Source organism: Mesoplodon bidens (genome assembly GCF_964165515.1).
Source record: "Mesoplodon bidens genome assembly, chromosome: 12".
Taxonomy (NCBI): domain Eukaryota; kingdom Metazoa; phylum Chordata; class Mammalia; order Artiodactyla; family Ziphiidae; genus Mesoplodon; species Mesoplodon bidens.
In genome coordinates, this window is record NC_138168.1 from 78861026 (window position 1) to 78887438 (window position 26413).

Consider the following 26413-nt stretch of genomic DNA (forward strand, 5'->3'; position numbering starts at 1 on the left):
CCAGCGGCCATGGCTCACGGGCCCAGCCGCTTCGCGGCATATGGGATCCTCCCAGACCGGGGCACGAACCCGCATCCCCTGCATCGGCAGGCGGACTCTCAACCTCTGCGCCACCAGGGAAGCCCTGTCCTATTACTTTTTAAAAGGTACAACAAAACCAATGTTCTATGAGATTAGGACATGATATGTGAATTTTGACATTTATAGTTGACCTTGGCTTGTCTTTCAGAAGGGTATCAAAAATGAATCCTGACTTCAGTCCTTGTAAGGGACCCTCAAGTGTTGCTGTACAACTCAGTGTGTCATTCTTCCAGAGCTGTGGTTTTGGCCTTACTGTCCCAGTATTTTTTAATGTCAAAAACTATGACGCCAAGTTACCTGGGTGTTTGTTTTGGCAGAATTACCAACTCGACTGCTTCTTCCACCTTAATTCCTCCATAGAGACCCTGCACAAATTCTAACATTTATTGCTATGTTCAAGGTTTGTGAAAGCACTAGTAGAATAAAGACTTTAATTAATAGTAAGAGTGGCAAACAAAAATAAAAGCTAATGGGGTTAAATGGTAAAGACAGTTCCAGGGACTTCCCTGGCTGTCCAGTGGTTAGGACTCGGTGCTTCCACTGCAGGGGGCAGGGGCTTGATCCCTGGTCAGGGAACTGAGATCCTGCAAGCCTCGGCATGGCCAAAAAATAAAACAAATTTAACTCATTTATCTTAAAAAAAAAAAAAAGACAGTTCCAATTTCCTGACCTGCAATTAACATTCTCCCCACCCCACTACTATAAACATTTTTCCCTTACTCCCTTCACTGAATCTTTCCAAGATGGTTTTGGTCTTATGGTACATTTTTTTGCCTAATCTTGTATAAAGTAACAAACAAGAAGTGATATTTTTAATTCTTCATGTTTCACTTTTATATGACTTACAAATTGAAGAGAAATAAATTTTTCTTACAACATCATTTTCTAGTAATCTGGTCGTTCTAGAACTACTAACCTAGTATACAGTGTAGTGTCCAAGGGTCCATGAGTGTGACACAGAGTCAAATACTTCCAGGTTCCAGAGCCAGGCAGGTCCTATAAAAGAGTGAATGGAGATGAGTGTGATACTAAAGGGAGGGTAAAATAGATGTATGTAAAATAGATGTAAAATAGATGTAAATGTAATATAAAATAGATAGCTAGTGGGAAACAGCCACAGAGCACAGGGAGATCAGCTCAGTGCTTTGTGACCACGTAGAGAGGTGGGATAGGGAGGGTGGGAGGGAGACGCAAGAGGGAGGAGATATGGGGGCATATGTATATGTACAGCTGATTCACTTTGTGATACAGCAGAAACTAACACACCATTGTAAAGCAGTTATACTCCAATAAAGATGTTAATAAATAAATAAAGGGAGTGGTGAGGCCTGCAGCAAACTAGAAAGTGCACGGCCAAGGTGAAGGGAACAAGCTTAGCCCCACCCGTTGCTGCTGAGTGGGAATATAAGGCTAGTGGTGACGGGTGCTTATTGGTTCTTTTTTTGGCACCTCCTCCCCAAGCAGAAAAATCTGGATTTATATGTGAAATATCCTGATTTTTACTTTTTTTTTTTTGCATTGCTATTTTTGAAATAGCCTGATTTTTAAACTTTGGTTTATCAATTCAAAAAATTTAAACCCAGTGTTGACAAATAACAAGTCTTCAGGTCACACTCTGCCTGTACAGCCTCATATCACAACTTCTGGGGGAGTCTTCAGGTCGCACCAGGCATCCCCAGTAGTTCTATTTATCAGGCCTGACTTCCTTCCCCAGTCTCTCCCAGGACCACCAAGTCTTTCATTATCATCAGATCTCTCACCTCCAGCCCCAGCCTCGGCTCCCCTCACAGAATCTGAGATGTGCACCTGAAAATAGAGTTGAATTCCAATTTCAGACATTGTCTGGTGAGTTAAGGTGTCTTATCACAACTTCTGCCACATGAGGAATTATAGATAATTTAAAGCAGTTTCCCTATGCAAAGGCCGTATGCTCCTGGTTTTTGTATCAATTCATGGTTTTCTGACTATAATAGTGGGGACCACATTTAAGATCCTTGAGTTATATGGGAGCCTCAAGAGAGACTGTGTAGTTAAGAAGTGGGTCATTGTGTCGACACATCACCCCAAACCATGGAATCTTAGATTCGAAGATTTGGAAAGCGTTGTTTTTTATTTTAATTTATCATATTGAAGTATAGTTGATTTACAATGTTGTGTTAATTTCTGCTGTACAGTGAAGTGATTCAGTTATACATATATATATATATTCTTTTTCATATTCTTTTCCATTTTGATTATTACAGGATATTGAATTTAGTTCCCTGTGCTCTACAGTAGGACCTTGTTGTTTATTCATTCTCTGTATAATAGTTTGCAAAAGCATTCTTGAATGCCGTAGGCTCCAGAGTTTTCACTTTACTAATCTAGAAGGAATTTGGAAGCCAGAGAGGTGAGTGACTTGCCGAAGGTGACCCAGCTGTCTAGGAGAACTGTGATTCCACACATCCCAGCTCCAGGGCTAAGTCCTCTCCATGCATCACGTTACAACAGCTGAATGATGATTTGGATTGAACAAAATAAGTTCAGCTTGGGGGGTGGTTTTTACTGTGACATCACTAGGATGATAACCAACCATCCTTGTGAAAAATCTAATACCCCAGTATTCTCAGAGCAGCTTTGTTCATTGGGGTTTACATTTTGTCATGTCCTGATTTGCATAGACTCCTAAGCAGGTGTCTTATGTTTGGAGCCACACTGGCACCAGGAATTTGTCTCTGGCTTTGGGTGTCCTGAGATAGGTGACTAAGTGGTCCTGGGAAGTACTCAAGGCTCACGTGTGCGCAGTCAGTCCCTAAGTCCCCTAGTAGTGGCACCACCAGCTGAGTGGAACGGCCCCTCCTCCAGGCTGTCCTTTTGTGACCGCTTCTCCTCTTCAGGCTCCTTTGATGTTCCCTTTCATCTGATTATACCTAGATGAAAACGCTGGGCAGAGAAGTTTACGTTGTGATTTACTGTAACCACACCTTATAAGCCACCCTGTCCAAGTGGTTGCACAAGAACAGTCATGGTTACTGCCCAAGCAGCTCTGCCCAGTGTCTGGAGGGGGAGAAAGAAAAGCCCAGAAGAGAGAGGCTGATGTGTGCAGATTAGAAGATGGGTCACCCAGAGTAGAGAAGGAAACTAGAAGATTCTTTAATAAGGGGGCAGAGTTACAGTAAACATAGTTATTAATTGTGGTATGCAATATTATATTGGCAAACAAGATTGTCCAGAGAAAAATCTAGGTTGAATGATCACCATGGGCGTAATGCCAAGTACACCAGCCATCTACGCTTTTGGGAAGTAAAATGATCTGGATGGTCTCTTCTGTCTGCCTGGCTTCCCCCAGCTAACTTCTTCTCAGCCTTCAGATGTCAGTTCACACACCCTTCCCACGGGGAACCTTCCCCGACCACCCCAAACCTGCCCTGGTCCCCCTGGACATGTTTCCACAGCCCACCCCCCACCGTGACTTCTCTGCAAAGTCCACATCTCACGTAGAATTAATCACTTGTTCGTGTGATCGCTCAGTGTCTGTCTCCCTGGCCACACTCTGTGCCCTCTGAGGACAGACTGTTGTTGCTGCATCTACAAATCTGACATAGGAGGGGCAGGGAGAACATTCCTTTCCCAGAGGACATTCCCCAAAGTGGTATCTTTTCAGTATTTTTTACAGGGGTAAGTAGGCATGAGGATTGTGGAGATTCTGAAAACATTTTGGTAGAAGCTGCAGAAAAGCAAGATCTTGAGACGCCTGAAGAACGCGGTCTGGGGGTGTTGCCTTTTTTCAGCACGATCCCATGCTCCCCACAGCACTAGGGGCGACTCCCCCTACCACCCCCTTGAACCCTGCCTCCAGAATCACTTAGGGTGGTTACTCAGTAGATACTTAAATGAAGAGGCAGGTATGAATGGGAGACCTGGTAGCATCTCAGAAAATTAATGAACTTCAAAACGGAGGTGAGGTGTGATCTGAAATGTGTTTTCCTGTAGTGGTCCTTGAAGAACTTCAGCTCAATGTGAGAAAAGACTTTAAAGATTAGATTACTTTAAATCTAATAAAGATTAGCTTGCCCAAAGTTTGATGTACTAGCTGAGCAGGGATCAAATATCTGGTAGCTAACAGTCTCCTAGCAGAGACTGGCCATACTTGGTGAGCTATTGTAAGTGATCATTCAAACACCAGATAGGAAGTTAGATTAGAAAACCTCAAAGTACCTTTCCAATATTGAAATACTGTTATTGTGGGAATTTAGTCCAGCTATCCTCCACCCACAAATAAACTCCATAAAGGCAGGGGTTGGTTGTTACCCATTTTCGTCACTGCTTTATCTTTAGTGCTTATATAGTGCCTGGCACACACTAGCTGTTCAATAAATATTTGTTGAGTTAACAAATATATCAGTAGATATCAAATTCAAAATATGTTTCTGGCATAGAATAAGTTCTAATTGTTTATTTCATTGAGCTGAATGAAGCAGCCAGTAAATCAAAAAAGGGCTAAAAATTGGGCAGTATACCACCTAGTGAAAAGCTATGGTCAAACCCGAGGCCTAAGCCTGTGAAGTCAAACTGTTGTCAGCTTTTCAGACCAGAGAGTCTGAAGTCGCTATGAAATTGTATCAGCCAGGGACCTGGCAAGAAACTGGATTCGCTCGGCTGGTTCAAATGGAGAGTTTAATGAAGGGGCTACTTCACTGAAGGTGGTGAGGCCATGGGAGATAGCAAGGAATGTGTGGTACCCAGAGACTGCAGCAATGGCGGGAAGCCTTAACCACCATTCTTGGGGACAACCACAGGGACCCTGGATGGCCGAGGGGACACTGTGGAGTTAGGAGAGCCCAGTGAGAGCTGGGACCATGGAGGCTGGGCTGCCTCGGATGCAGGCACTGCTAAACCCCACACCCCTCATCAGCCAGGGGGCAGGCAGGTAAACCCCTATTTCCTTCTCCTGCTGCTTCACAATACTGGTGTCTCCCATTAGCCAAACCCAACTGGAACCAGCCAGCAGGGAGCAGGGCGTGTGGAGAAAGACGGGGCGGGAAAGGGTCTGCATATGGAGAATCGCCTTCACATAAATTTTTAATTTTATTTTTAAATTTTATTTATTTTATTTCTTCTACTTTAATTGCACAAATAATACATGTTCCTTAAAGAAAAGGCAGGAACTAGATCACAGTGATAGTGAAGGAACTCCCCCATCATCCCACCTTTCCAGCAGCTCGTATAAATGTTTGGGCTTTTTCTCCTTCTTTCTCTCTTTTTTTCTTTCATCTACTTATAAAGAACTTGGAATGTTTTTGTTCAGAACAAACCAAAATAAATTTGGTGACACTTGTTTCTTGGCCTAATTAAGATTAACCCTGTAGGCTAACAGACATCCCTATTTCCTTTCCTTTGTTCTGTTAACATAAACAAGTTACTTCATGTACCTCTGTGGGAACTGGGAATTAGGCAAGTGTTTAGACGCACAAAAACTCTCAGCAAGTTTGGCTCTCAGCTTGGATACCAAGTAATTAAACCTAAGATGAAAGGTGGGTCCAGCAGCGCTCGATCTCTAAGACTGAAAAGGAAATATAAGTGCAGGCAACCTCAATCAGCTTGATGTGACTGTCAGTGTGAAGTTACTATCCACTTTCCGTATTACTAGACGGGCAGTTTGAAAACGGGGGGAGACAGTTTAGGAAAACAGGGCAAATGTTTACGGATATAGTTCTTGTTACATCTGAGCTGTTGCTTCGTCACACTCGTCATGCTTGTCATGATTTCTCTGATGCTTGTGCAGTCCCGCTGGACAGGAGCTTCCAGAAGGCAAAGCCATGTCCGTTCACTGAGCCCAGCACGGAACCTGTTAACTAGGCACCCGGTTAGCAAGGCTGAGTTAGGGGTGGTTGCTCTTAGTTAGAGTAGAGGGAAGGGGACTTCCCTGGTGGCACAGTGGTTAAGAATCTGCCTGCCAATGCAGGGGACACGGGTTGGAGCCCTGGTCCAGGAAGATCCCACATGCTGCGGAGCAACTAAGCCCGTGCGCCACAACTACTGAGCTTGTGCTCTAGAGCCCGCAAGCCACAACTACTGAACCCGCGAGCCACAACTACTGAAGCCCACATGCCTAGAGCCTGTGCTTCACAACAAGAGAAGCCACCGCACGGAGAAGGCTGCGCACTGCAATGAAGAGTAGCCCCCGCTCGCTGCAACTAGAGAAAGCCTGCACGCAGCAACGAAGACCCAATGCAGCCAAAAATAAATAAATAAATAAATTTAAAAATAAATAAATAAATAAAGTAGAGGGAAGGTGTGAAGGGAGAAGCTCAGCAGGCCGTTGCTGTGTGTGCCAAAGTTCTGAAAGGCAAAGACCAGGACACATGGCAACAGACGGGTATTTAAGACCGCTGTAATACCGTAACAAAGGCGGCAGCCTCATTGCCTTCTTTGGTTTAAAAAAAAAAAAAAAAACCTAGAAAGTACTAAGTCCTTTAGAGAGGAATAAGTGCTGCTTTCCTGGAGTGGGGTCTGTATTTGACCTTTTACAAATTTCTCCCTGAATGGGGTTGTTCTTGCGAATAGTTTGAGACCAAACGAATAGAAGCTCCACCCCCCCCACTTCAGTTCTAGAAATTAGATAGCCTCCCCCCACCGGGATGAATCCATTTGCTCTCAGGTCATACGCACCTGGAGGTTCAGCTGTCAGCCACTGTGACATTGAAGGTAGCCTTGAGATTGGAGGAAGAAGACTGATGGTGGTGATTCTAAAGGATGGCGGTTGCTGGAGGGAAAATTCAGAACAAGTTCAGGGACTGATTCACAGCCACTCTGGGTGGCTTGTCTATGTTTCCTCCGCAAGCTTACATCCTTACCACTGCTACTTTTTTTTTTTTTTTTTTTAGATGTTGGGGGTAGGAGTTTATTAATTAATTATTATTTTTTGCTGTGTTGGGTCTTCGTTTCTGTGTGCGGGCTTTCTCTAGTTGGGGCGAGCGGGGGCCACTCTTCATCGCGGTGTGCGGGCCTCTCACTATCGCGGCCTCTCTTGTTGCGGAGCACAGGCTCCAGATGCGCAGGCTCAGTAGTTGTGGCTCACGGGCCTCGTTGCTCCGCGGCACGTAGGATCCTCCCAGACCAGGGCTCGAACCCATGTCCCCTGCATTAGCAGGCAGATTCTCAACCACTGCGCCACCAGGGAAGCCCACCACCACTACTTTTGATAACTGTCTCTCTGAACCCACCATCTTGGAGTCTACAGGATGGGGATGCAGCTGGAGAGGTCGAGCTGAGCCCTCCCCATCACTCCATCCTCTCGGAGCTGTGGGGAGAAGGCTGGCCAAGGGGGCTGTCTCTCTCCCCTGCCAGGATGTGAAATGGTTTTGTGCAAGCTGGTATAAGGGTTATGAACCTCCATGGTTGTCACCCTGAAACTATAATAGATTCTTGTTTTAATGATTATTTTGGAAAATACTGCTGCAGGATTTCAAAAGAGTCTCCAAGCCCCTTCTACAAGTTCAAGTACATTTTTTTAAGGAGTGTTTTCCAAAGTATAGATTGTGTTGAATGCCTTTAGTTATGAATGGATTAGATGTGTGTTATCTCCTGGAGAAAAATGTGTCTGGAAACAGACTGCATTCTTAGAGGGATAATTAGCTCATTGTGCTTTTAGCACAGCGAGTCCTCCCATGGTGTCCTTAAAGATGGGACTGATCTAGTATTGAAAGCAAAAGACTATTTGTAACATATTGCTTGCTTGATGTCTAAAAATTGTTCAGTTCAGAAATAACTAAGACTTGATTTCATCGTCTCTGGACTGTAAAGACCAAAATATCCTAATAAATAAACAGCATGAAAAACAGAGCTACTGACTATCACAGAGATAGAGTGAGCCCATGGAGGACCTCCTGAAACAGCATAATTTTAGAGTCCCCAGGATGTGTACCCTTCCAGGCTGTCTCAGTGGTTTTCACGGCAGAGTGGTATATGATGGAGAGGTTAAATCGTGACTTGATTGGCAAGGTAAGGTTGAGCCGTGAAAAAGTGTTGTGAATTTGTGGGTTTGTTTTCTAAAGTTCTTACCATTATGTCTCGATACTAACATTTTCATGCAATGGGGGATGAGGAATTATATTTTCAGTTGGATAATTTGAATACTGGTAACTATTGGTTATTTATTGTTTGGTTTCCTCTGTTAGATTCAATACTCCAGGACTAACAAAAAATAATACTCCTTTCTTTTACTATCTCCTAGACTTGAGGGCTTGTGTCTGCCTTAAACCTGTGTCTTTTGCTGAGAGTAAACACTTCTTAAATTTGTGAAGACAAAGTCGCTTATCATTAAAATTATTTCTCTTTGAAAATAGTCCTTGAGAAAGAAAAAAACAGATTAGCTCTTTTGTTTGTTTAGCAAAGTATATGGTTTGGTTTATATAACAATAGCAAGGCAGTTTATAGCTGGCGACATTTTCTGGGTTGAGAGTAGTCTGGAATAGTGTATAGAGATTTTTAATAAACAAAGACTGCAGTGCAGATGGGTGTTAGTACATGATACCTCACTTTCAGGAGGAAGGTCACCGTGTCCTCCTAAGGGACATCAATGGGACAGTGGGATGTGTGACACCTCCTGGCATGCAACTGACTTTAATGTTTAGTTTTATTCTGTGGCATGCGCTTAGAAAATGTAATCTCATGCTTTTATCTTTCAAAGAAAAAAGTTCTAACAGACTAAAAAAAAAAAAGTGTTTCGTCAGTGGCCTGTGCATTAGAAAACAGTTGGTTTTACCATTTGTATTGGGAAATGTGTCACAGTGGCAATATCTTAAACCACAAAATAAGCAGTTCCCTCCCCCGACCCCGCTGCTCCAGCCTTTAAATTGTTATGCTCCATATATAAAATATTAGTTGTGACTTGAAATACCCCTTGTAACTTCTAGCACCTTTGCATCTGAAAATGTAAGATGATTGTCTAAATCTGCCTTACCTGGATGATATAAAGCAAAATCTTTCCTTGAATCTGAAAAATGTATGCATGCCTTTGCCCTCCTTCCTTTCTCCGGGCCATTCTTTCATCCTTCGTTGCCCAGCTGCTTGGAGCTGTTGCCTGGCTGCAGAGTCAGCCAAGTCTGTCCGTTAGGTCAGACCGTGCTAAGCCCCAGAGCTGCGTGTTATCTGTGCTTCTCTCCGCAGCCTCACAGCCCTGCCACACAACCCCATTCCCACCTCCTTCCTAAGCACCCTGTGGACCCTCAGAAGGAGGCTCAGGTGGACGACACCACTGTGGCAGTGACTCCATAACCCTTCCCAGGGGATATTCGCATTTTAACTGATGACTTTTACCTTAAACCAAAAAGAATTGGTTTCTCATAGTGGACTTGCAGGCCCTATGGCAGATTTCCGGGAAGGGATTTTTTCAATGGCAGGGCTTTCTGGTCTTCCTCCAGTTAGGCCACAAGACTGGCCTGCAGTTGACTCGATGGCTGGTTTGTGTCCTGCTGGCTGCAGGCATGTCCTGTGGGTGCTGCTCTTTTACCCCTGGTCTCCCACTCCTGGCGAGGATACTGTGAATAGCTCCTGTGCTTCCTGTAACCAGTGTTGTGAGGGAATTAACAAGAGCTGCGCTCCAGTGAGAGTGTCTTTTCCACCTAACAAGGCATAAATGTGCATTTATCTGTGGCCAATCTCACTATCATTTAAAAAGGGATTTTGCTGAGCAAAAACAATCTTTTCAGCTCCCATTAATATTGGCAAATAAAATATGCAGCCAGAAGCGGCACTAGTATTTGTTCCTTTTACATGTCTTGGGATGGATTTTGCTGCATGCACGAAAGTCCAGTAGCAAGACAGCAGGGTACCTGCAAGACCTGCAAATGGCCCAGGGTAACCCATGTGTGGGATGAGATGGGAGGGCCTGGAGAGCAAAGCCATCGCAGAGCTGAGCTGGGGCGATGAGAGGCCTGAAGAAAACACTGAAGAGCTCCCGGGCTCTCTGGCGGGAAAGAACCTTGAATGTTGCGCAAGAAATGTAACTTTCTCCTCCCTTTCCTTTCCTCTCTGCTCTTCTGCGTCTGTATCATCCCTCCTAGGCCCTATGCACTACTCATCTGTTAACTCATTCAGCAACAAAATCTACCTGATGCTCGTCTCTTCTATAAAACAGCGGAGTATTTGCAAATAACCTGCACACATCCTCCTGTATACTTTAAATCATCTCTAGATTATGTATAATACCTAATACGATATAAATTCTATGTGAGTAATTGTAAATACAACGTAAATGTTATGAAGTTGCCAGTGCACAGCACATTCAAGTTTTGTTTCTTGGAACTATCTGGAAATATTTCTTTTGGAACATTTTCCATCTGCAGTTGGTTGAATCCGTGAATGTGGAACCTGCAGATTCAGAGGATCAACGATGCTTGGTGCTGGGATAAATATAAAGACAAAATGTGTGTGTGTGTGTGTGTGTGTGTGTGTGTGTGTTCCGGGCTCTGCAAAAGCTTAAAATTAAAAAAAAAAACAACTAGATTCAGAATTCTATGAACCTCCATGTTTGTGGATGCAGTATAGGGTGGTCCCTTGCAAGTGATCTGGAAGGCCTTTACTCATACAAGTTGATGACTTTGCTACAGCAGTAATGACAGGTGAACCAATGACTGACTCGTGGGACATATGTGGCCTGTGCTGTCCCTTCAAAGCTGCCCTTGAAGCTAAGTCACTTGTCCAATGTGGAAGTTACAGACTGCCCAGCAGCTACGCTCAAAGTAGCTTTGCTATTTTTGTTCACTTGTAATGTACACAGCATCTCTCAGAAATGGCTTTTTAAAAATAACGTTTCTTGGCCACACACACACACACAAAATCCAAGTACAATAAAATTTTATTGGAAGATAAAGGAGTTAACTTGTCATCTGCAGATATGTACAGGAAGCAAATGAGTCAGTAAGAAGCCAAGAGGGAATTCCCTGGCAGTCCAGTGGTTAAGACTCTACGCTTCCACTGCAAGGGGCGTGGGTTTGATTCCTGGTCGGAGAACAAAGATCCGCACGTGCTGCGTGGCGTGGCCAAAATAAAGAAGCCAAGGGCCTCTGTATATACCACCCCGTCACAGAATTTAAATCTTTGTGTCTTCCACTTGAATATCAAATCTACAGCATCGGAAGGGTCCCTGCTCCCCGAGCTAATAATCCAGGGGAGGAAAGAGACGATTAGAAAATAAATATAAGACCACGTGACACTTACTCTAAGTGTAATTAACAGTCGTTTAACAAATGGAGAGAGCAGGGGGCTGGAGTGGTGGTGGAAGATTAGATGGGGCTCATGAGATCTGACCGGACTCTTAGTTCAGCAGAAATGGGGGACTTGGACACGGGTCTGGGGGGCGTCATTTTGGAGGGCAGGAGAGATCGCTGAGGAGGACAGAACAGAGGATAAGAGAGTCCTCACAGCCCAGCGAGGGCCCTTCCTCTTAAACTGCCTTGTCAGCATCTGTGACTTAGTGATTTCCATCAAACTGGTGAGTTTTGTGGGGGAGACACAAGTTGTCTTCTGAACTGATTGATAAATTTCCACCAAAATGGCCCACTGATGTAGCCCCGCCTATGTTCAGCCTTATTTGAAAGGAAATAGGCATTAAAACAAATTATCCTACTATGTTGTTAGTTTAAAATCACTTAATAGGCATGATAGAAATAGCTGTATTAAAGATGATCGGCTAATGTTATTTTCCATAACCACCAGTGAACGCTTTAAACGGAACTTCTATTTAAAGGATTTTGATCCTCTGAAATAGTTTACTTTTAGGTGCCTATACATGGGCATAATCCATACTTTGAGGGTTTTTTTGTTTGTTTTGTTTTTTGCGGTACGCAGGCCTCTCACTGTTGCGGCCTCTCCCATTGCGGAGCACAGGCTCCGGACACGCAGGCTCAGCATCCATGGCTCACAGGCCCAGCTGCTCTGTGGCATGTGGGATCTTCCCGGACCAGGGCACAAACCCGTGTCCCCTGCATTGGCAGGTGGACTCGCAGCCACTGTGCCACCAGGGAAGCCCCATACTTTGAGTTTTAGCTCCATGATGCAGTGGTATCAGTTTTCAAGAATATTTTTGTACTCCTGAAGACCTTCATCTGAAGAACTCAATATCTTTCTCAAATAAGAACCTTTTGAATCTTGATATAAAAATAGATATAGCATTTTAAGAAGGACAGGTAGCCTTAGGGAAATGGAAACCCAATATAATTTGAAGGTCTCTCCAACCAAAGTGTGGGAGTGAGATCATTCTGTCTTTACTCCTTAGTATTTTTTAAATTAATTAATTTATTTATTATTTATTTTTGGCTGCATTGGGTCTTTGTTGCTGTGTGCCACCTTTCTCTAGTTGTGGCGAGCGGGGACTACTCTTCGTTGCGGTGCTCAGGCTTCTCATTGCAGTGGCTTCTCTTGTTGTGGAGCACGGGCCCTAGGCAAGTGGGCTTCAGTAGTTGTGGCACGCGGGCTCAGTAATTGTGGCGCACGGGCTTAGTTGCTCCGCGGCATGTGGGATCTTCCGGGACCAGGGCTCGAACCCATGTCCCCTGCACTGTCAGGCGGGTTCTTAACCACTGCACCACCAGGGAAGCCCACTACTTAGTATTTATGAATATAAAGTCACAGAACTAAACTGTTTTCCTAAGAAATGCCTTAAGTTTACATTTTAGGTATTTGTCTTCAGATAGATTTTTCAATACTGTTTTTAAAATACTCAAGCTTAAATGTATTCTTGTGTAACTTCAGGTACTTAAAACTATATTAATTGTCTCATTAAAGGAAACTAAGGATTCAGACTTCCTTCAACTGTGTGTTATTCTCCACCCCACCCCCAAACTTCACTTTAAAACTTATGCGAAAGATGTGTCCCTTTCCTTTGAAACAAAGTTCGGGAAGTGAACTTGAAAATATGAGAGCTCTGAGACCTTGCCGCTTTTGTGGAGTTTAATGAGAACCGTGGCCAGAGCCAGAAAGGTAGAGCCCAAGCAGCTGTAGGCGAGTGTGGGTTGTATTTGATGTTCACAAAAGAATGGCAGTCGCAGGGTGTTGCTCAGCGAAGTGTGCATTTTCAAGTTACCCACAGTGGTGTCTATTGTCTGTTTCTCAGCTGAATGATGTCATGTTTCATTTAAGGCTCTTAGTGATGCTGAAGTCTGTGGTCTGCACACCAGGGGGAAAAAGGCAGGGAGAAAGTTGCCAATCAGGTTTTTGTAAAGCCTTTGTGTGTTGGGTTTTGAGAGATAAAAGCTGACTCATGCAATATTTCTACGGAAGGAGCTGCACAGACTAGTAAAGGCTTCTGGTTTTACCTGACTGAGCTCCCAGTGAGGTCACTGCATCAGCTGAAGGCAGACAATGCGGCTCAGCCTGGGTAGAGCCCAGGTAGGTGCAAATGTGGCTGTGCCCGGGGAACCCATGCCCCACACCCTCGGTCCTTCCCCCTGGAGCAGCCGAGCCCATCAGCCTTGGTGAGAAACTGTCGCAGGGGTTTTCTCCACCACACTGCGCAGGGCCGGCAGCTTGCTTGCATATATTACAACTGTTCTGTTACGAACGCGAGGTACTGAAAAGAGTTCTCCAACAATGGAATTAGTCCAGAAGGTGATTTTTCTTCCTGCGTCTGAACTGCAGTCTGCCTTCAAGGGTGTTTGCCTTGTTTTGGTTTGGATTTGATCTTCCCTTAAAGTTAGGTTGAAATTAGAGAGCTGATGTTGGTGACGCTGGGGAGAAAACTAAACCCCTAACTGTTCGTGCGGCGACTGCTGAGTACTTTCATGTGCTTCCTTTATGAGGTTCATGCAGGCTAAGCGGGGGGAACAAAATCAATGTTTGCAAATTTTATGCTTAGCAACTGTAGTGATGAAACTTAGCCTGAGTCTGGCGGTAACCAAAGTTGACTAAGTAAATGCAGTTTCCATGTTGAGTGTTTGTTGGTAAGAAATCCTTTTGTTAGCAGGAATAATTGGAGAGAAAAGGGCATGGATTGTAGTCAGTGCTGTTGCACATTAGAATCTGATTTTTTGGTTGTTTTTAAATTATTTTAATTTAGCGTTACTAATATATTTTAGAGAAGATGTATATATTTGGCATTCCTTTTCATTAATCATTTTGAACATAAAATCAATTATTTTAATTTAAAATATTTAAATATTTGATACCAACCGAGGTTGTGATTTTTAATTTCTTTAAATAACTTCTTCAGATTCTAAAAGTGATACACTTATTGAGGAAAAGTGATATTTACAGATAGTTATCAAAAGAAAAATCATCCATTCTCCTATTTGGTAAAACCAGTGTCAGTATTTTATTCTATATCCTCTCAATCTTTTTTCTCATGTGGATAATAAATAAGTAGTATTTTAAATTCAAAATTGGGATCACATTGTACCTATGTTTTGTAAACCACCCATATTACTCAGCTGTATATTATGACCATTTTCTACACATTTAAGGATTTGAAAGGGCATGACATTTAATAGTTTTATATTGTACTTTCTAGATGGATTTATTCACTCAGATCTCTATTGTTAGACACTGAATTCTCTTCCTCCTCTTTTTTTCTCTGAGAAAATGTTTAGTGCACTTTATGGATGGTTTACTTTCTCAGAGTGCTATTATTAGCGTTAGTGTTAGTTATTTGGATTTCTCCTCTTCTTCCTCCTCCTTTTTCTTTAAGAAATGTTATTTAGCCTAATCCTCCCTCTCAAGTGTGCAGAGATGTTTTGGGAACTGAGCGTGCTCAATGCAGATGGAGCCTGTGTGTGTAGCTATCATTGTTTCGTTACTGCCTTGAGACTGAAATTTCCACACGAACAGGAAGGAAGCTGGAGCATAGATTATGATTTAATCTGAATTAAAAATAGACGTTTTTTAGTCTTTGGCAAAGTCAGTGATATATGTTTCATCATCTAAGACCTGGCATTAGTAGAATAGAGAAGAAAATCGCTATTTTGTGGTTACTGCTTGTCCTGTGATTCCAGCTAGGAATGGGCCATGCAGATGTGGCAGCCAGTGACTTGGTGTTGATTTCAGAGTAGGAGCTGCATCCCCACCGTTGGATGGCCCGGGAAAGTCATCTAGTCCAGCTGCCTCTCTTATGCGTGAGGAAACCAGAGACTCAAAGATTGCAATACAAACCTCCATGGTACAGAGCCAGGGCACAAATGCAAATCCTCTGAAGGAGAAACTGTTATGTCATAACTTGATTTCTGGCTGGTCCTCTGAGCTCTTTCTGCACACACAGGTGGGCACATACTCATTCCTTCCCCCACACACGCTATTGGCACATTGGTATCATGCACTTAATACAAGTAGCTTATGTTTAGTGCTTCATTTCCTAATCTCTGAGCTCTTTTTCTGCCCTCTTGTATGAATCTATAGCCAAGTATAAGAAATAATGGACTAGAAATCAGAAACCATAGTCTCTGATTCACTGTTCAGGTTTGAGCATGATGTTACCTAACCTCTCTATCTTTATTCCCATCTCTAAAATGTTCTAAAGGTAATGACACATGTGAATGAACTGTGAGGCTTTGTGTGAGGGGGAAGGGGTACGTGTTTTGTTTTTTAAGGATAATTTTGACAGAAAGTTAAAGCACTGGCATATCACGGTAAGGCGGATCTGTTATAACAGAGGCTGTTCTGGTTATCTCTTGTTGCATTACAAATCACTTCAGAACCTAGTGGTTTGGAACAACGACAATCATTTCTAATCTCTCAAGGTTTCTGTGAGCCGGGAGTTCAGGCGAGGCTCTTTGAGGTGGGTCTGGCTCAGAGTCTCCCAGTGCTGCGGTCAGACGTGACAGGGCTGGGGTCATCTCAGAGGCTGCTCTCTCACTCCTCTGGTGCCTGAGCTGGAAACTCTCAGACAGCAGGGGCCAGATCAGCCAGCATCCCTTCAGCTTCTCTCTGCATATCAATGGGGTCTCACCACATGGTTTCTCCACAGCACATCAGCTTCAGGATAACCAGACTTTTTAATGGGGTGGCTCAGGGCACATCCAGACCCAGTTATTGCAAGGCCCTTCTGTCTTCGTGCTCTGCCATACTGTAGGGCATTGGTGTCATGTTCATGGTTCAGGCAAAGATCCCTGCCACATCTGGGTCCCCATGGGAAGGGGGAAGAATGTGTCTGAGGACACATTCTTTACAACGCAAGGCAAAACTATATGCACAGGACTTCCCTGGTGGTGCAGTGGTTAAGAATCCGCCTGCCAATACAGGGGACACGGGTTCAAGCCCTGGTCTGGGAAGATCACACATGCTGCAGAGCAACTAAGTCCATGCGTCACAACTACTGAGCCTGCACTCTAGAGCCCAAGAGCCACAACTACTGAGCCCGCCTGCCACAACTACTGAAGCCTGCGTGCCTAGAGCCCGTGCACCACAATGAAGAGTAGCCCCCACTCGCTGCAACTAGAGAAAGCCCACACACAGCAATGAAGACCCAATGCAGCCAAAAATAGATGAATGAATGAATTAATTAACTAATTAATTAAAAACTATATGCACAGCTGGGAGGAGGAGTGATCAGGATTTCCTAATTCTGCTCATTGCTATTCTAGACTTCAAATACCTAGTTGGAGTTCCTCAGCAGGACAGTCATAGACATCAAGGGAATGTATAGTGCTCAGGACCAGTGAATAACTAAAATTATGTAGTTCCTTATTACACTCTCTGTGAAGAGGAGGAAATAGAGGGACTAAAGTGGGAGGACCTGTGTCTGATGCTTGAAAAGTGGACCCCCAGAGGGACATATATCTTTTCCACAGGTGAGAACTTGACCACATGGCCACATCTAATGACAGGAGGCTGGGAAGTGTGCTCAGCTGAAACTCTACTCACTAAAGAAGAAGGGAGAGTGGGTTTTGGTGGACAACTACCCATCCCCCTGAAAGCGATAGCAACCCACAGAGTAGCTTTATCCCCACCCCATAATCTCCTTCACCTCCCACACCAAATCACCTCCAAAAAGCAGATAGTAAAAGTAAAAAAAAAGCTGTATTTACATGAAGAGCCTTAAGGGAATTCCCTTAGGTCCTCTTTTAACCAAACTGACATGCCTGTGACCTCAATAGAAATTCTGGAGCCACCACCTTAGCTAAGGCAATTTAGAAACCATTAGCTGCATTAATTAGGGCTATCTAACTCAATCCCTACTCAACTGCAGGAGCCATTGTACCTCTTAGTTTTCACTGACTGGTTAGGAACCAGTTAGGAAATAATCTGAATATTTAGTATCAGACTTTACAGCCCAAAGAAATCTTTGATTCTCTTTCAACCCCTCAGCTCTCATTTGAACAAAAGCATTTTTGCAAAGCAGCTTTTCCTATCCTTGATCTTCTTGTCCAAATTTTTGCTTTACTGATTCTTCAATGGTAACAAGACTTTTTAAAATTATTTATTTTGGAAAATTTTTTAGTTTACAGAAAATTTGCCAAGATAGTTAAGTGTTTCCGTACACCCTTCATCCAGCTTCCCCCAGTGTTAACATCTTGCATTACCAGAGTACACTGGTCAAAACTAAGAAATTAACACGGTAAGAAGATTTTTTACTTCTTCATTACCAAACAGCTACAAATAAAAATGAAAATCATGTTCCTTGGATTGAACACTCTGAGCAAAAACGTGTAATTGTAGCCTTGGACTTACCATTCATACAAGAATCATGTTGGTATTTTAGAAAACCAAGAGGTTGATATCTGGTAGCTTTTATCTACTGAGCCCTTCACTATTAACCCAGAGATGTGTAGAGGAGAACTCCTCAAATAGTTGGTGTTGTCTTTGAAATATATAAATGAATATCTTTATAACTTTGACTCAAAAGTTTGTTTTTGGGGCTTCCCTTGTGGTGCAGTGGTTGAGAGTCCGCCTGCCGATGCAGGGGACACGGGTTTGTGCCCCGGTCCGGGAAGATCCCACATGCCATGGAGCGGCTGGGCCCGTGAGCCATGGCTGCTGGGCCTGCGCATCCGGAGCCTGTGCTCCGCAACGGGAGAGGCCACAACAGTGAGAGGCCCGCGTACTGCAAAAAAAAAAAAAAAAAGTTTGTTTTTTGAATCATCAAGTCAGTTTACAGCTTTGAGACTCTACCAAAGACTGGCTCTATATTAAATGAACTTTGCTGGCTGATAGAATAACTTCTTGCTTATACTTTAGGCCCTCTATTTCCTCCTCTTCACAGAGAGTGTAATAAAGAACGACATAATTTTAGTTATTCACTGGTCCTGAGCACTATGCATTCTCTTGATGTCCATGACTGTCCTGCCAAGGAACTCCAATTAGGTATTTGAAGTCTAGAATAGCAATGAGCAGAATTTGGAAATCCTGATCACTCCTCCTCCCAACTGTGCATATAGTTTTTTTTTTAATTCATTCATTCATTCATTCATTCATCTATTTTTGGCTGCATTGGGTCTTCATTGCTGTGTGCGGGCTTTCTCTAGTTGCAGCGAGTGGGGGCTACTCTTCATTGTGGTGCACGGGCTTCTCGTGCTGCGGAGCACGGGCTCCAGTAGTTGTGGCACGTGTGCTCAGTAGTTGTGGTTCTTGGGCTCTAGAGCGCAGGCTCAGTAGTTGTGACGCATGGACTTAGTTGCTCTGCAGCACGTGTCATCTTCCCAGACCAGGGCTCGAACCCGTGTCCCCTGCGTTGGCAGGCGGATTCTTAACCACTGCGCCACCAGGGAAGTCCTGTGCATATAGTTTTGCCTTGCGTTGTAAAGCTCTCCTTCGGGGTTGTGACAGGGTGTGGTCGGCTGTGACCCCATCAGTCTCCCCTTCGACTTGTAAACATGGTCAGAGAAGCATGGACATTTCCTGCCAATGAAAGTTCTGCTTCACCCCTGAATCAGCCTCAGAGGCAAGTTAGAGCCAAGAAGTGCTACTTTTGATTCTGACAGGGACATTCCAAAGGAGGGCAATTAAAATAGTGGACGTTTGAAGAGCAAACAAAGAAAAGCCAAGGAATTCAAGCTCTTTTGCCTAGAAAAAAATTAGAGAGGCTTGTCATGAAGTAAGATGTGTGAAAGTTATCTACATGGGAGCCGTACAGCCATATTGTTCTTTTTATTGAGAATGGGACAAGAAGGAATGTCTTTATTTTGATGGCTTTTAAGCTACAGTACTCCTATTTGTAAGAATCAAGGCCCCTATACACGTGCTTCTGCCATCACCACCTCCAGGTTTACCAAGGGTCAGAAGGACCAAGACCCTCAAGGCGGGAAAATCAGCTTACTTTGGGGTATTCATGGTCAAAAGATCCCCTAACATGGGCCATTAGCAATGACTGGCAAGTTCTCAGAAGTTGCTATATTATTAGTCCTGTGTTTGAGGTCTGGTAAGAAAAAGAGAGGTTTTGAGAAGGAGAGCAAAGCAAAGCAGCAAGTTACCCAAATGTTAACACAATCACCAACATCTTTCACTCAAGGCGAGGATAAAGCTTTCTTTCTTTTTTTTTTTTTAAATTCATTTATTTATTTATTTTTGGCTGTGTTGGGTCTTCATTGCTGTGCATGGGCCTTCTCCAGTTGTGGCCAGCGGGGGCTACTCTTCATTGCGGTGCACGGGCTTCTCATTGCAGTGGCTTCTCTTGTTGTGGAGCACAGGTGCTAGGCATGGAGGCTCTAGCACAGCTGTGGCACGAGGGCTCAGTAGTTGTGGCTCGCAGGCTCTAGAGTGCAGGCTCAGTAGTTATGGTGCACGGGCTTAGTTGCTCTGCAGCATGTGGGATCTTCCCGGACCAGGGCTCGAACCTGTGTCCCCTGCGTTGGCAGGCGGATTCTCAACCACTGCGCCACCAGGGGAGTCCCGGATAAAGCTTTCTTGCTCTACAATTTTCTTTCTCGTGTTTCAGTTTATCATGGGAAGCCAGCTACCCCAATATCCAGTACACAGCCCTTCTCTCCCAATTCTGTCTTCGCTAACTCATAACGATATTGTATATTAATGAATGGAGTAAAAAAAGATAAACTTCAAATTGTATTCACCTCTTCATTCACTATTATTGGAATAAAGATTGATAAGGAATTAAGTTTAAATCTTACAGTATAATATAATTATCTAGAAGATTTCTAGATCAGCATTGTCCAACTGAAATACAATGCAAGACACGTATATATTTTTTAATTTTCTAGTAGCCACATTTTAAAAAGTAAGATGAAACCAGTAAAAATAATTTTAAGAAGATCTTTTATTTAACCCACTATTCCAAAGTATGATTTCAACATATAATTAATATAAAAATTATTAGTGAAGTATTTTACACTTATTTGTTTCATGCTACATCTTTGAAAGCTGGTGTATATTTTACACTAGAGCACATCTCAGTTTGAATGAGTTGCATTTCAAGTGCTCAGTAGTCACATATGGCTACTGTGTTGAACAGTGCAGCTCTAGAGATAAATATTAATAATTGATGAATTGTATTAGGAAGAATAGGCCAGACAGAGTGGAAATCTTAAATTATTTTGAAGGAGGTGAGAACAAGACTAGACAGTTTTTATGAGGTACATTTCCTTATGTGAGAAAACTATAATTATCTATATAATCAACATAAAAAATGTTATCCATTAACAAATGCAGTCCCCTATTATATGCCATTATATGACCTAGCTTTAAATGTTTCACTTCTGTCATTGGCAGTTTTGGAAAGTATTTCATTTGGGGCAGAAAGCCCCAAATTGGCTAAATACTAGAGATACCAAATATCTCAAATATTCAATTTTATTCTATTCAGTTGGCACTCTGAATTGGCTGGTCCCGTGGCCTAGAGCACAAGACCTGGTATTGGAACATATGGAGCCTTCCTTGGAACCGGGTCCAGCTGATGCTGGTATATAAGATTCATCCATGAAGGGATGCCTGTTGACCCGAGTATCATATCCCACTCTCTCCAGCCTTTGAAAGTATAAAAGGCACTATCAGCCCTAGCAGCCCAACATGGACTCCTCTAAAACACCTGGCAATTTTTTGTTCCTCTTTAATCCCTCGGTCCCAATATTGGCTGGCTAACTTGGAGTGAAACTAAGTAAAGAAATGAGTCTCTCTGTTGTGTTCATTTTTCACCATCCTGATAATGAATATTTGCCCACAGTGATGTTACTGTCAAATATGGTTTTCTCTACTGGAGAGAAGGTTGATTCTCATCTGGTCGGAAAATCAGAAGTTGTCCTGGAGACCAGTGTATCCAAGTCTATGGGGAATAGATGATCTAGACCTTTCCAGATGCTCTTTCATATAGAGTAGTACATCCAACTTATGTTTGGTCCTAATTCATAGCCTCATTCACCCATTGGGACCTTAAAGAACCCTTATATACTTATATAAGTTAGTGCCCATTCCTGAAAGTGACATCAACTTCATGGTTATGGTTGTGATGGATGCCATTGTGTGTTTGCTCCTAATTTGAACTGCCCAGGACTTTCTTAACACCAATCCCAAACATGGGTAAGCATCCTTTGCTGCAAACATACCTAAATGCCTGGCTGCTTCTTGGATTCTTCCAACACTCAAGTTGGATCTGGATTTTCAGCACAAGTGCATTTTAACTACTATAACCAATCCATGTTTTATAGGCCATAAAGCTGTTACAGAGCAAGCAGAAAGAATATTGCAAAAGCTTTAAAAATTGGGGGCAAATATACCAGGTGGTAGTGGTTATGCTGGTAATTTACTGATTTTCTGCACGTTTCTTACCATTCCTTCTTGTTGACCCATTAGTTCCTTTATCTGATATTCATAATTTTAATAATTGCAGTATAATCTTGCACAAATATTTACCATGAATATAAACTATCTAGAAAAAGTCTGGATGTTGAAGGATATAGACTTGATGGGTTCTTTTTTATTTTAGAAATATTGGTACCAGCTGTTTGATGAGCTTTATTATCGAGTCAAACCAAATTCATGTTCCTTTTGAAAAGACGATCATTAGTCTATATTCTTATTATTGTATTTGTCTTATTAGAACCTTCCATACCTAAGTTTCACTCTCTTATTTTTCTAACAAGACCTATAAACATGGATTTTGGTGGATTTTGAAATGAAACAAATTTCCTCACTAATCACTCTCTTTATTGCGAGGCATTTTGTTTCTGTAAACCTGGGATAGCATTGCTAGGGGGATACAGTGTGGATCCTGCCTTTCAAATGAAGAAGACTGGAACTTTGTGTGTTTCACCAAAATAGCTTCTGCAAGTTTAAAGTCCATGAAAGGTCTTTTTTGGACCCAAGATTTAAGTGCTGTTATTTAATCGCATGGTCACACTGTCATGGTATTGAACTCTGCGTGCAGAACGTGTAGTTCATCAAATATACTCCGTAACAGCATAACTCCATGTATACTGCAAATGGAATGCCAGCTTTCAAGAACAGATTTAGAGAAATGTTCTGATGGGATGGTTAAGTTTTAACAGGGATGTGAGTCTCAATATTTTGGGTTTTCTTACCCAGCATTAGAAAATTATTGTCCATGTGACACTTTCTTTAATGCTGTGTACAAGTAAAGTGTAAAATTGTCAGCGTCGTTAAGTAGTAGTGCTTCCAGGTTGGTAGCTTAAAATTTTGTGGAATTATAGTGGAATACTTAAAATCTAAAACAGTGCTTCTCAAAATACCATAAGAATCACGTAGGATGTGTTTTAAATACATAAGCATCACCTATGGTGCTTGTTAAAGCTCTAGATTCCTTGTGCCCTGAGCCCTGAGCCTTGATTTAGTAAATCTGGACTAATCTGCTTTATTAGTCATCCCAGGTGCTCACACTTTGAGGCCGTGGATGCAGTGCTTCTCGAACTTTAAAGTGTGTGCACGTGGCATTGGCGTCTTGGTAAAACGCAGACTGACGTTCAGTAGGTCCGAGGTAGTGCCGGAGACTCTGATTCTGATGCATTTCCATGTGACGCTTTAGAAACTCCAACTCGGCAACTCAGCGTCCCGTGGGTATCTGTACATTTCCGTCTATACCTAACTTGCTACCTTTTTGCTTTTGACCGCGTAGATTGAGCTAGGTTTTAACCGCCTTTAAACTTTCTGGTTGATAAAATTTTAAAATACTTGCCTACCTTGCTTATCTTGTCCTTTTTCTCATTTATTTTTTTTCATGTGTATAGATGTGCACCAGTTGCGTCTTGAAGTGCCATCAGCTCTAACACAAGCTCCAGATCCCAAAACCACAGCCAGGCCCTCCTGCTGCTCCCAAGCACGGAAAGCCATGGAGCTTTCCGACAGCGACCGCCCGGTCAGCTTTGGCTCCACGTCGTCCTCGGCCTCCTCCCGGGACAGCCATGGTTCCTTTGGCAGCAGAATGACCTTAGTTTCAAACAGCCACTTGGGCTTGTTTCCCCAGGATAAGGAAGCAGGGGCCATAAAGCTGGAGCTGATGCCAGCCAGGCCGTTTTCCAGCAGCGAGCTGCCGAGGGACGGCGCAGCCGGGCAACAGCACACGGACCAGGGCAGTGAGAGGCAGCCCCGGGCCCAGCACAGAGTGGAAACCAACGGGACGACCAAAACGGGGGCAGAATCAGCCACCAGCCCCAAGCTGCTCTATGTGGACAGAGTTGTGCAGGAGATTCTGGAGACCGAAAGGACTTACGTGCAAGATTTAAAAAGCATCGTAGAGGTAAGGCAAATTGTCGGCTTTTAAAGTTTGTCCTGCAGGACCAACCTGTTCGCAAAATAAAGAGCAGAGCCACGTGTCTTCTAAGATGCAGGAGTGGTGTGAACGTTTAAACAGATCATAACTTAAGAGAAACCCTAGGGCCATCCTCTCTGTGTTACGATCCTCTTAATATTTGCATTCAGGAATTGATTACATGCTAGGGGTAAGAATGATGATACCAGTGCATACACCGGTGTGTTGTGTTCGTGAATCCTGCCCCAAAGGTCTGAGAGACTCGGGCAGAGAGTGGAGCAGACAGAGGATGGAGGCTTCCTGACTTGCAGGTGTCAGGTGTGTACTGACTCAGCCCATCAGGCTACCTTCGCCTTAATCACAATTGTCTCCTGGTGTCTGGAGCTTCCAAAACTATAGATGCCTGTGCCTCACCTCCAGAGACGGATTTCCTGGGCCTGGGGTGTGGTCTGCGGGTAGGAGGAAATTATGGAAGATCCCCAGGTGATTCTTCTGTGCAAACAAGCCTGGGAATTACCGTTTGATGCTGGTTTCTGTATTGGTTGGTATTTGAGGGAAGGTGGTGAAAGATAGAGAAAAACGCTGGGTTTGGTCTTAGGCGTTTACTTTTCTTTTATGGTAAGCAAGTTTGCATAAATTCTTTGACTCCCTGCAAATTGAATTCAGCTCAGGTACCAGATCGCAGACTCTGGAAATTCAATTATTAATTGGTTGTTGTTGTTTTCTCTGTATTCTTTCCTTTTTTTAAAATTTTTATTTTATGTGGGAGTATAGTTGATTTATTCAATTATTAATTTGACTTTGATTTAGAGTTAGGTTTTCAAGGATAAAGTAAGAATTACCAGAGCCACTCAGATATTAATTCATTCTCAATTAATGATTTAAAATATTAGTATTAATAGTTCAAAGGCAAATTGATATTATTAGAAAGCTACTTTCCCTTTGCTGCCTAGTATACTAGCCCAGATTCTTTCATACGTTAGGGCCTACTTCCTGTTTTTAGACTTTTAATCTAAAATGTGTTTCAGAATAAAGTGGTGGAATATTTGCTGATGAGGACATTCTCCACCAAATACATACATTCTTACAGCTTTAGGGGAAAAACAAATTCTAAGGCACAGTTGTGCATTGAGTCCCACAAATGATCGAACCAGACACTGTCTACTAAAAATAGTTATGACATAACTTCCCAGTAAAAATAGAAAAATCAACTGATGTTCAACCAAAACAATATGTGATACCAAATGTAGAATAAACCAGGCCAATTGTTTCTTTAATTCATCAATGATGTCATTTGTACGTGAGAAGAAATACCTGTGAAACTGCCAAAAATTTGGGAACCTCTCAGGAAATTTATGGTTGTCAAAGCTTTCTTTGGTCTGTCCTTTTTTCTTTCTTTCTTGGAAACTTCACCACTTCATGAAAGCTCACCGTACTGACAGAGAAGCCTTTAGTGACTAAGCTGGGATTCTGTGAACACTTTTTTTTTTCTGAGGCTGATTGACAAACCTTAGCTGAGAAGAAATAAGGTAAGATGTGTATGAAGGAAAACAGATCAAGACAATTTTTTTTCTAAGAAAGTTTCAGCAGAAGATTTTTTTTTTTTTTTTTTTTTTTTTTTTTTTTTGTGGTACACAGGCCTCTCACTGCTGTGGCCTCTCCCCTTGCAGAGCCCAGGCTCCGGACGTGCAGGCTCAGCAGCCATGGCTCACGGGCCCAGCCGCTCCGCAGCCTGTGGGATCTTCCCGGACCAGGGCACGAACCCGTGTCCCCTGCATCGGCAGGTGGACTCTCAACCACTGTGCCACCAGGGAAGCCCTCGGCAGAAGTTTTATTCCAAGCTCTCCAAATGTTCTTGCCTTTTTTCCTTTATCAGTGCATTAGCCATGTTTTACACTAGGGGTTAATGGACTTTTTCTATAAAGGGCCAGATAGTAAATATTTTAGGCTTTCTGGGCCCTAAACTGTCAGTCCTAACTGCTCAGTCCTGCCACTGTAGCCCAGCAGCAGCCCCAGACACTATGTCAATGAAGGGGCGTGTAAGTTCCAGGAAAACTTTAGGGCTGGGCTGGACCCAAGGGCCATGGTTCGCCAAGCCCTGTATTAGACTATGAATTTGTGCCTGCATTTCATCAACTGTAAAATGAGACTAATAATACCTGCCTTATAGGGTTGTTATTATGAGAATTCAATTTGATAATACATGAAAAGCTCACACGACAGCGCCTGCAACGTGGTAAGCGATTAATAAGTGGAAACTATCATCATCACGGGCCTCTTCTGAATTTGCTGGTTGAGAGTGAACAAACCACTCTCGACTGGCCCAGTTATAGCTGTCTTACCTGAAGTCTTTCACAAAAATAAACAGATTAGTAATTCACTACAGCAGAAATTTAATTAAGAAAAACTAATTTAAAATGGGTGATTCCAACATTATTATTTTGAAGGCAATTGGATTATTTCTGAGGAACCCACGGAAAATCTGAGGTGACACGTAAGAGGGAGAGGAGAGATGAAGAAGGTTGTTGGAGGGAGGGTGGCTGGGAGAAATGTCCCAAATATAGAAGGAGACACCGGGTAGGAAGAAGTAGACGCTGCTTTGCTCCAAAGTCACCGGGATGCTTCGAGTCACATCCCCTCCCGACCTAGAAAAGTGCAGAGTCTCTTCAGATCAGGATTGGTCACTGCAGCCTCTTCTTGACACACTTTTGT

General features: G+C 43.1%; 1 protein-coding gene across 3 annotated transcripts in view; it reads left to right on the top strand.

The window, feature by feature from the left end:
* PLEKHG1 (pleckstrin homology and RhoGEF domain containing G1) overlaps window positions 1–26413 on the top strand; it is a 232287-nt gene that overhangs the window by 120096 nt on the left and 85778 nt on the right. For all 3 annotated transcript variants that reach the window (XM_081251048.1, XM_081251047.1, XM_081251049.1), the window contains one exon: window positions 23181–23689. In XM_081251048.1, coding sequence (XP_081107174.1) covers window positions 23282–23689 — 408 coding nt within the window. In that variant the 5' untranslated portion in view covers window positions 23181–23281. The remainder of the gene's footprint in view (window positions 1–23180; window positions 23690–26413) is intronic.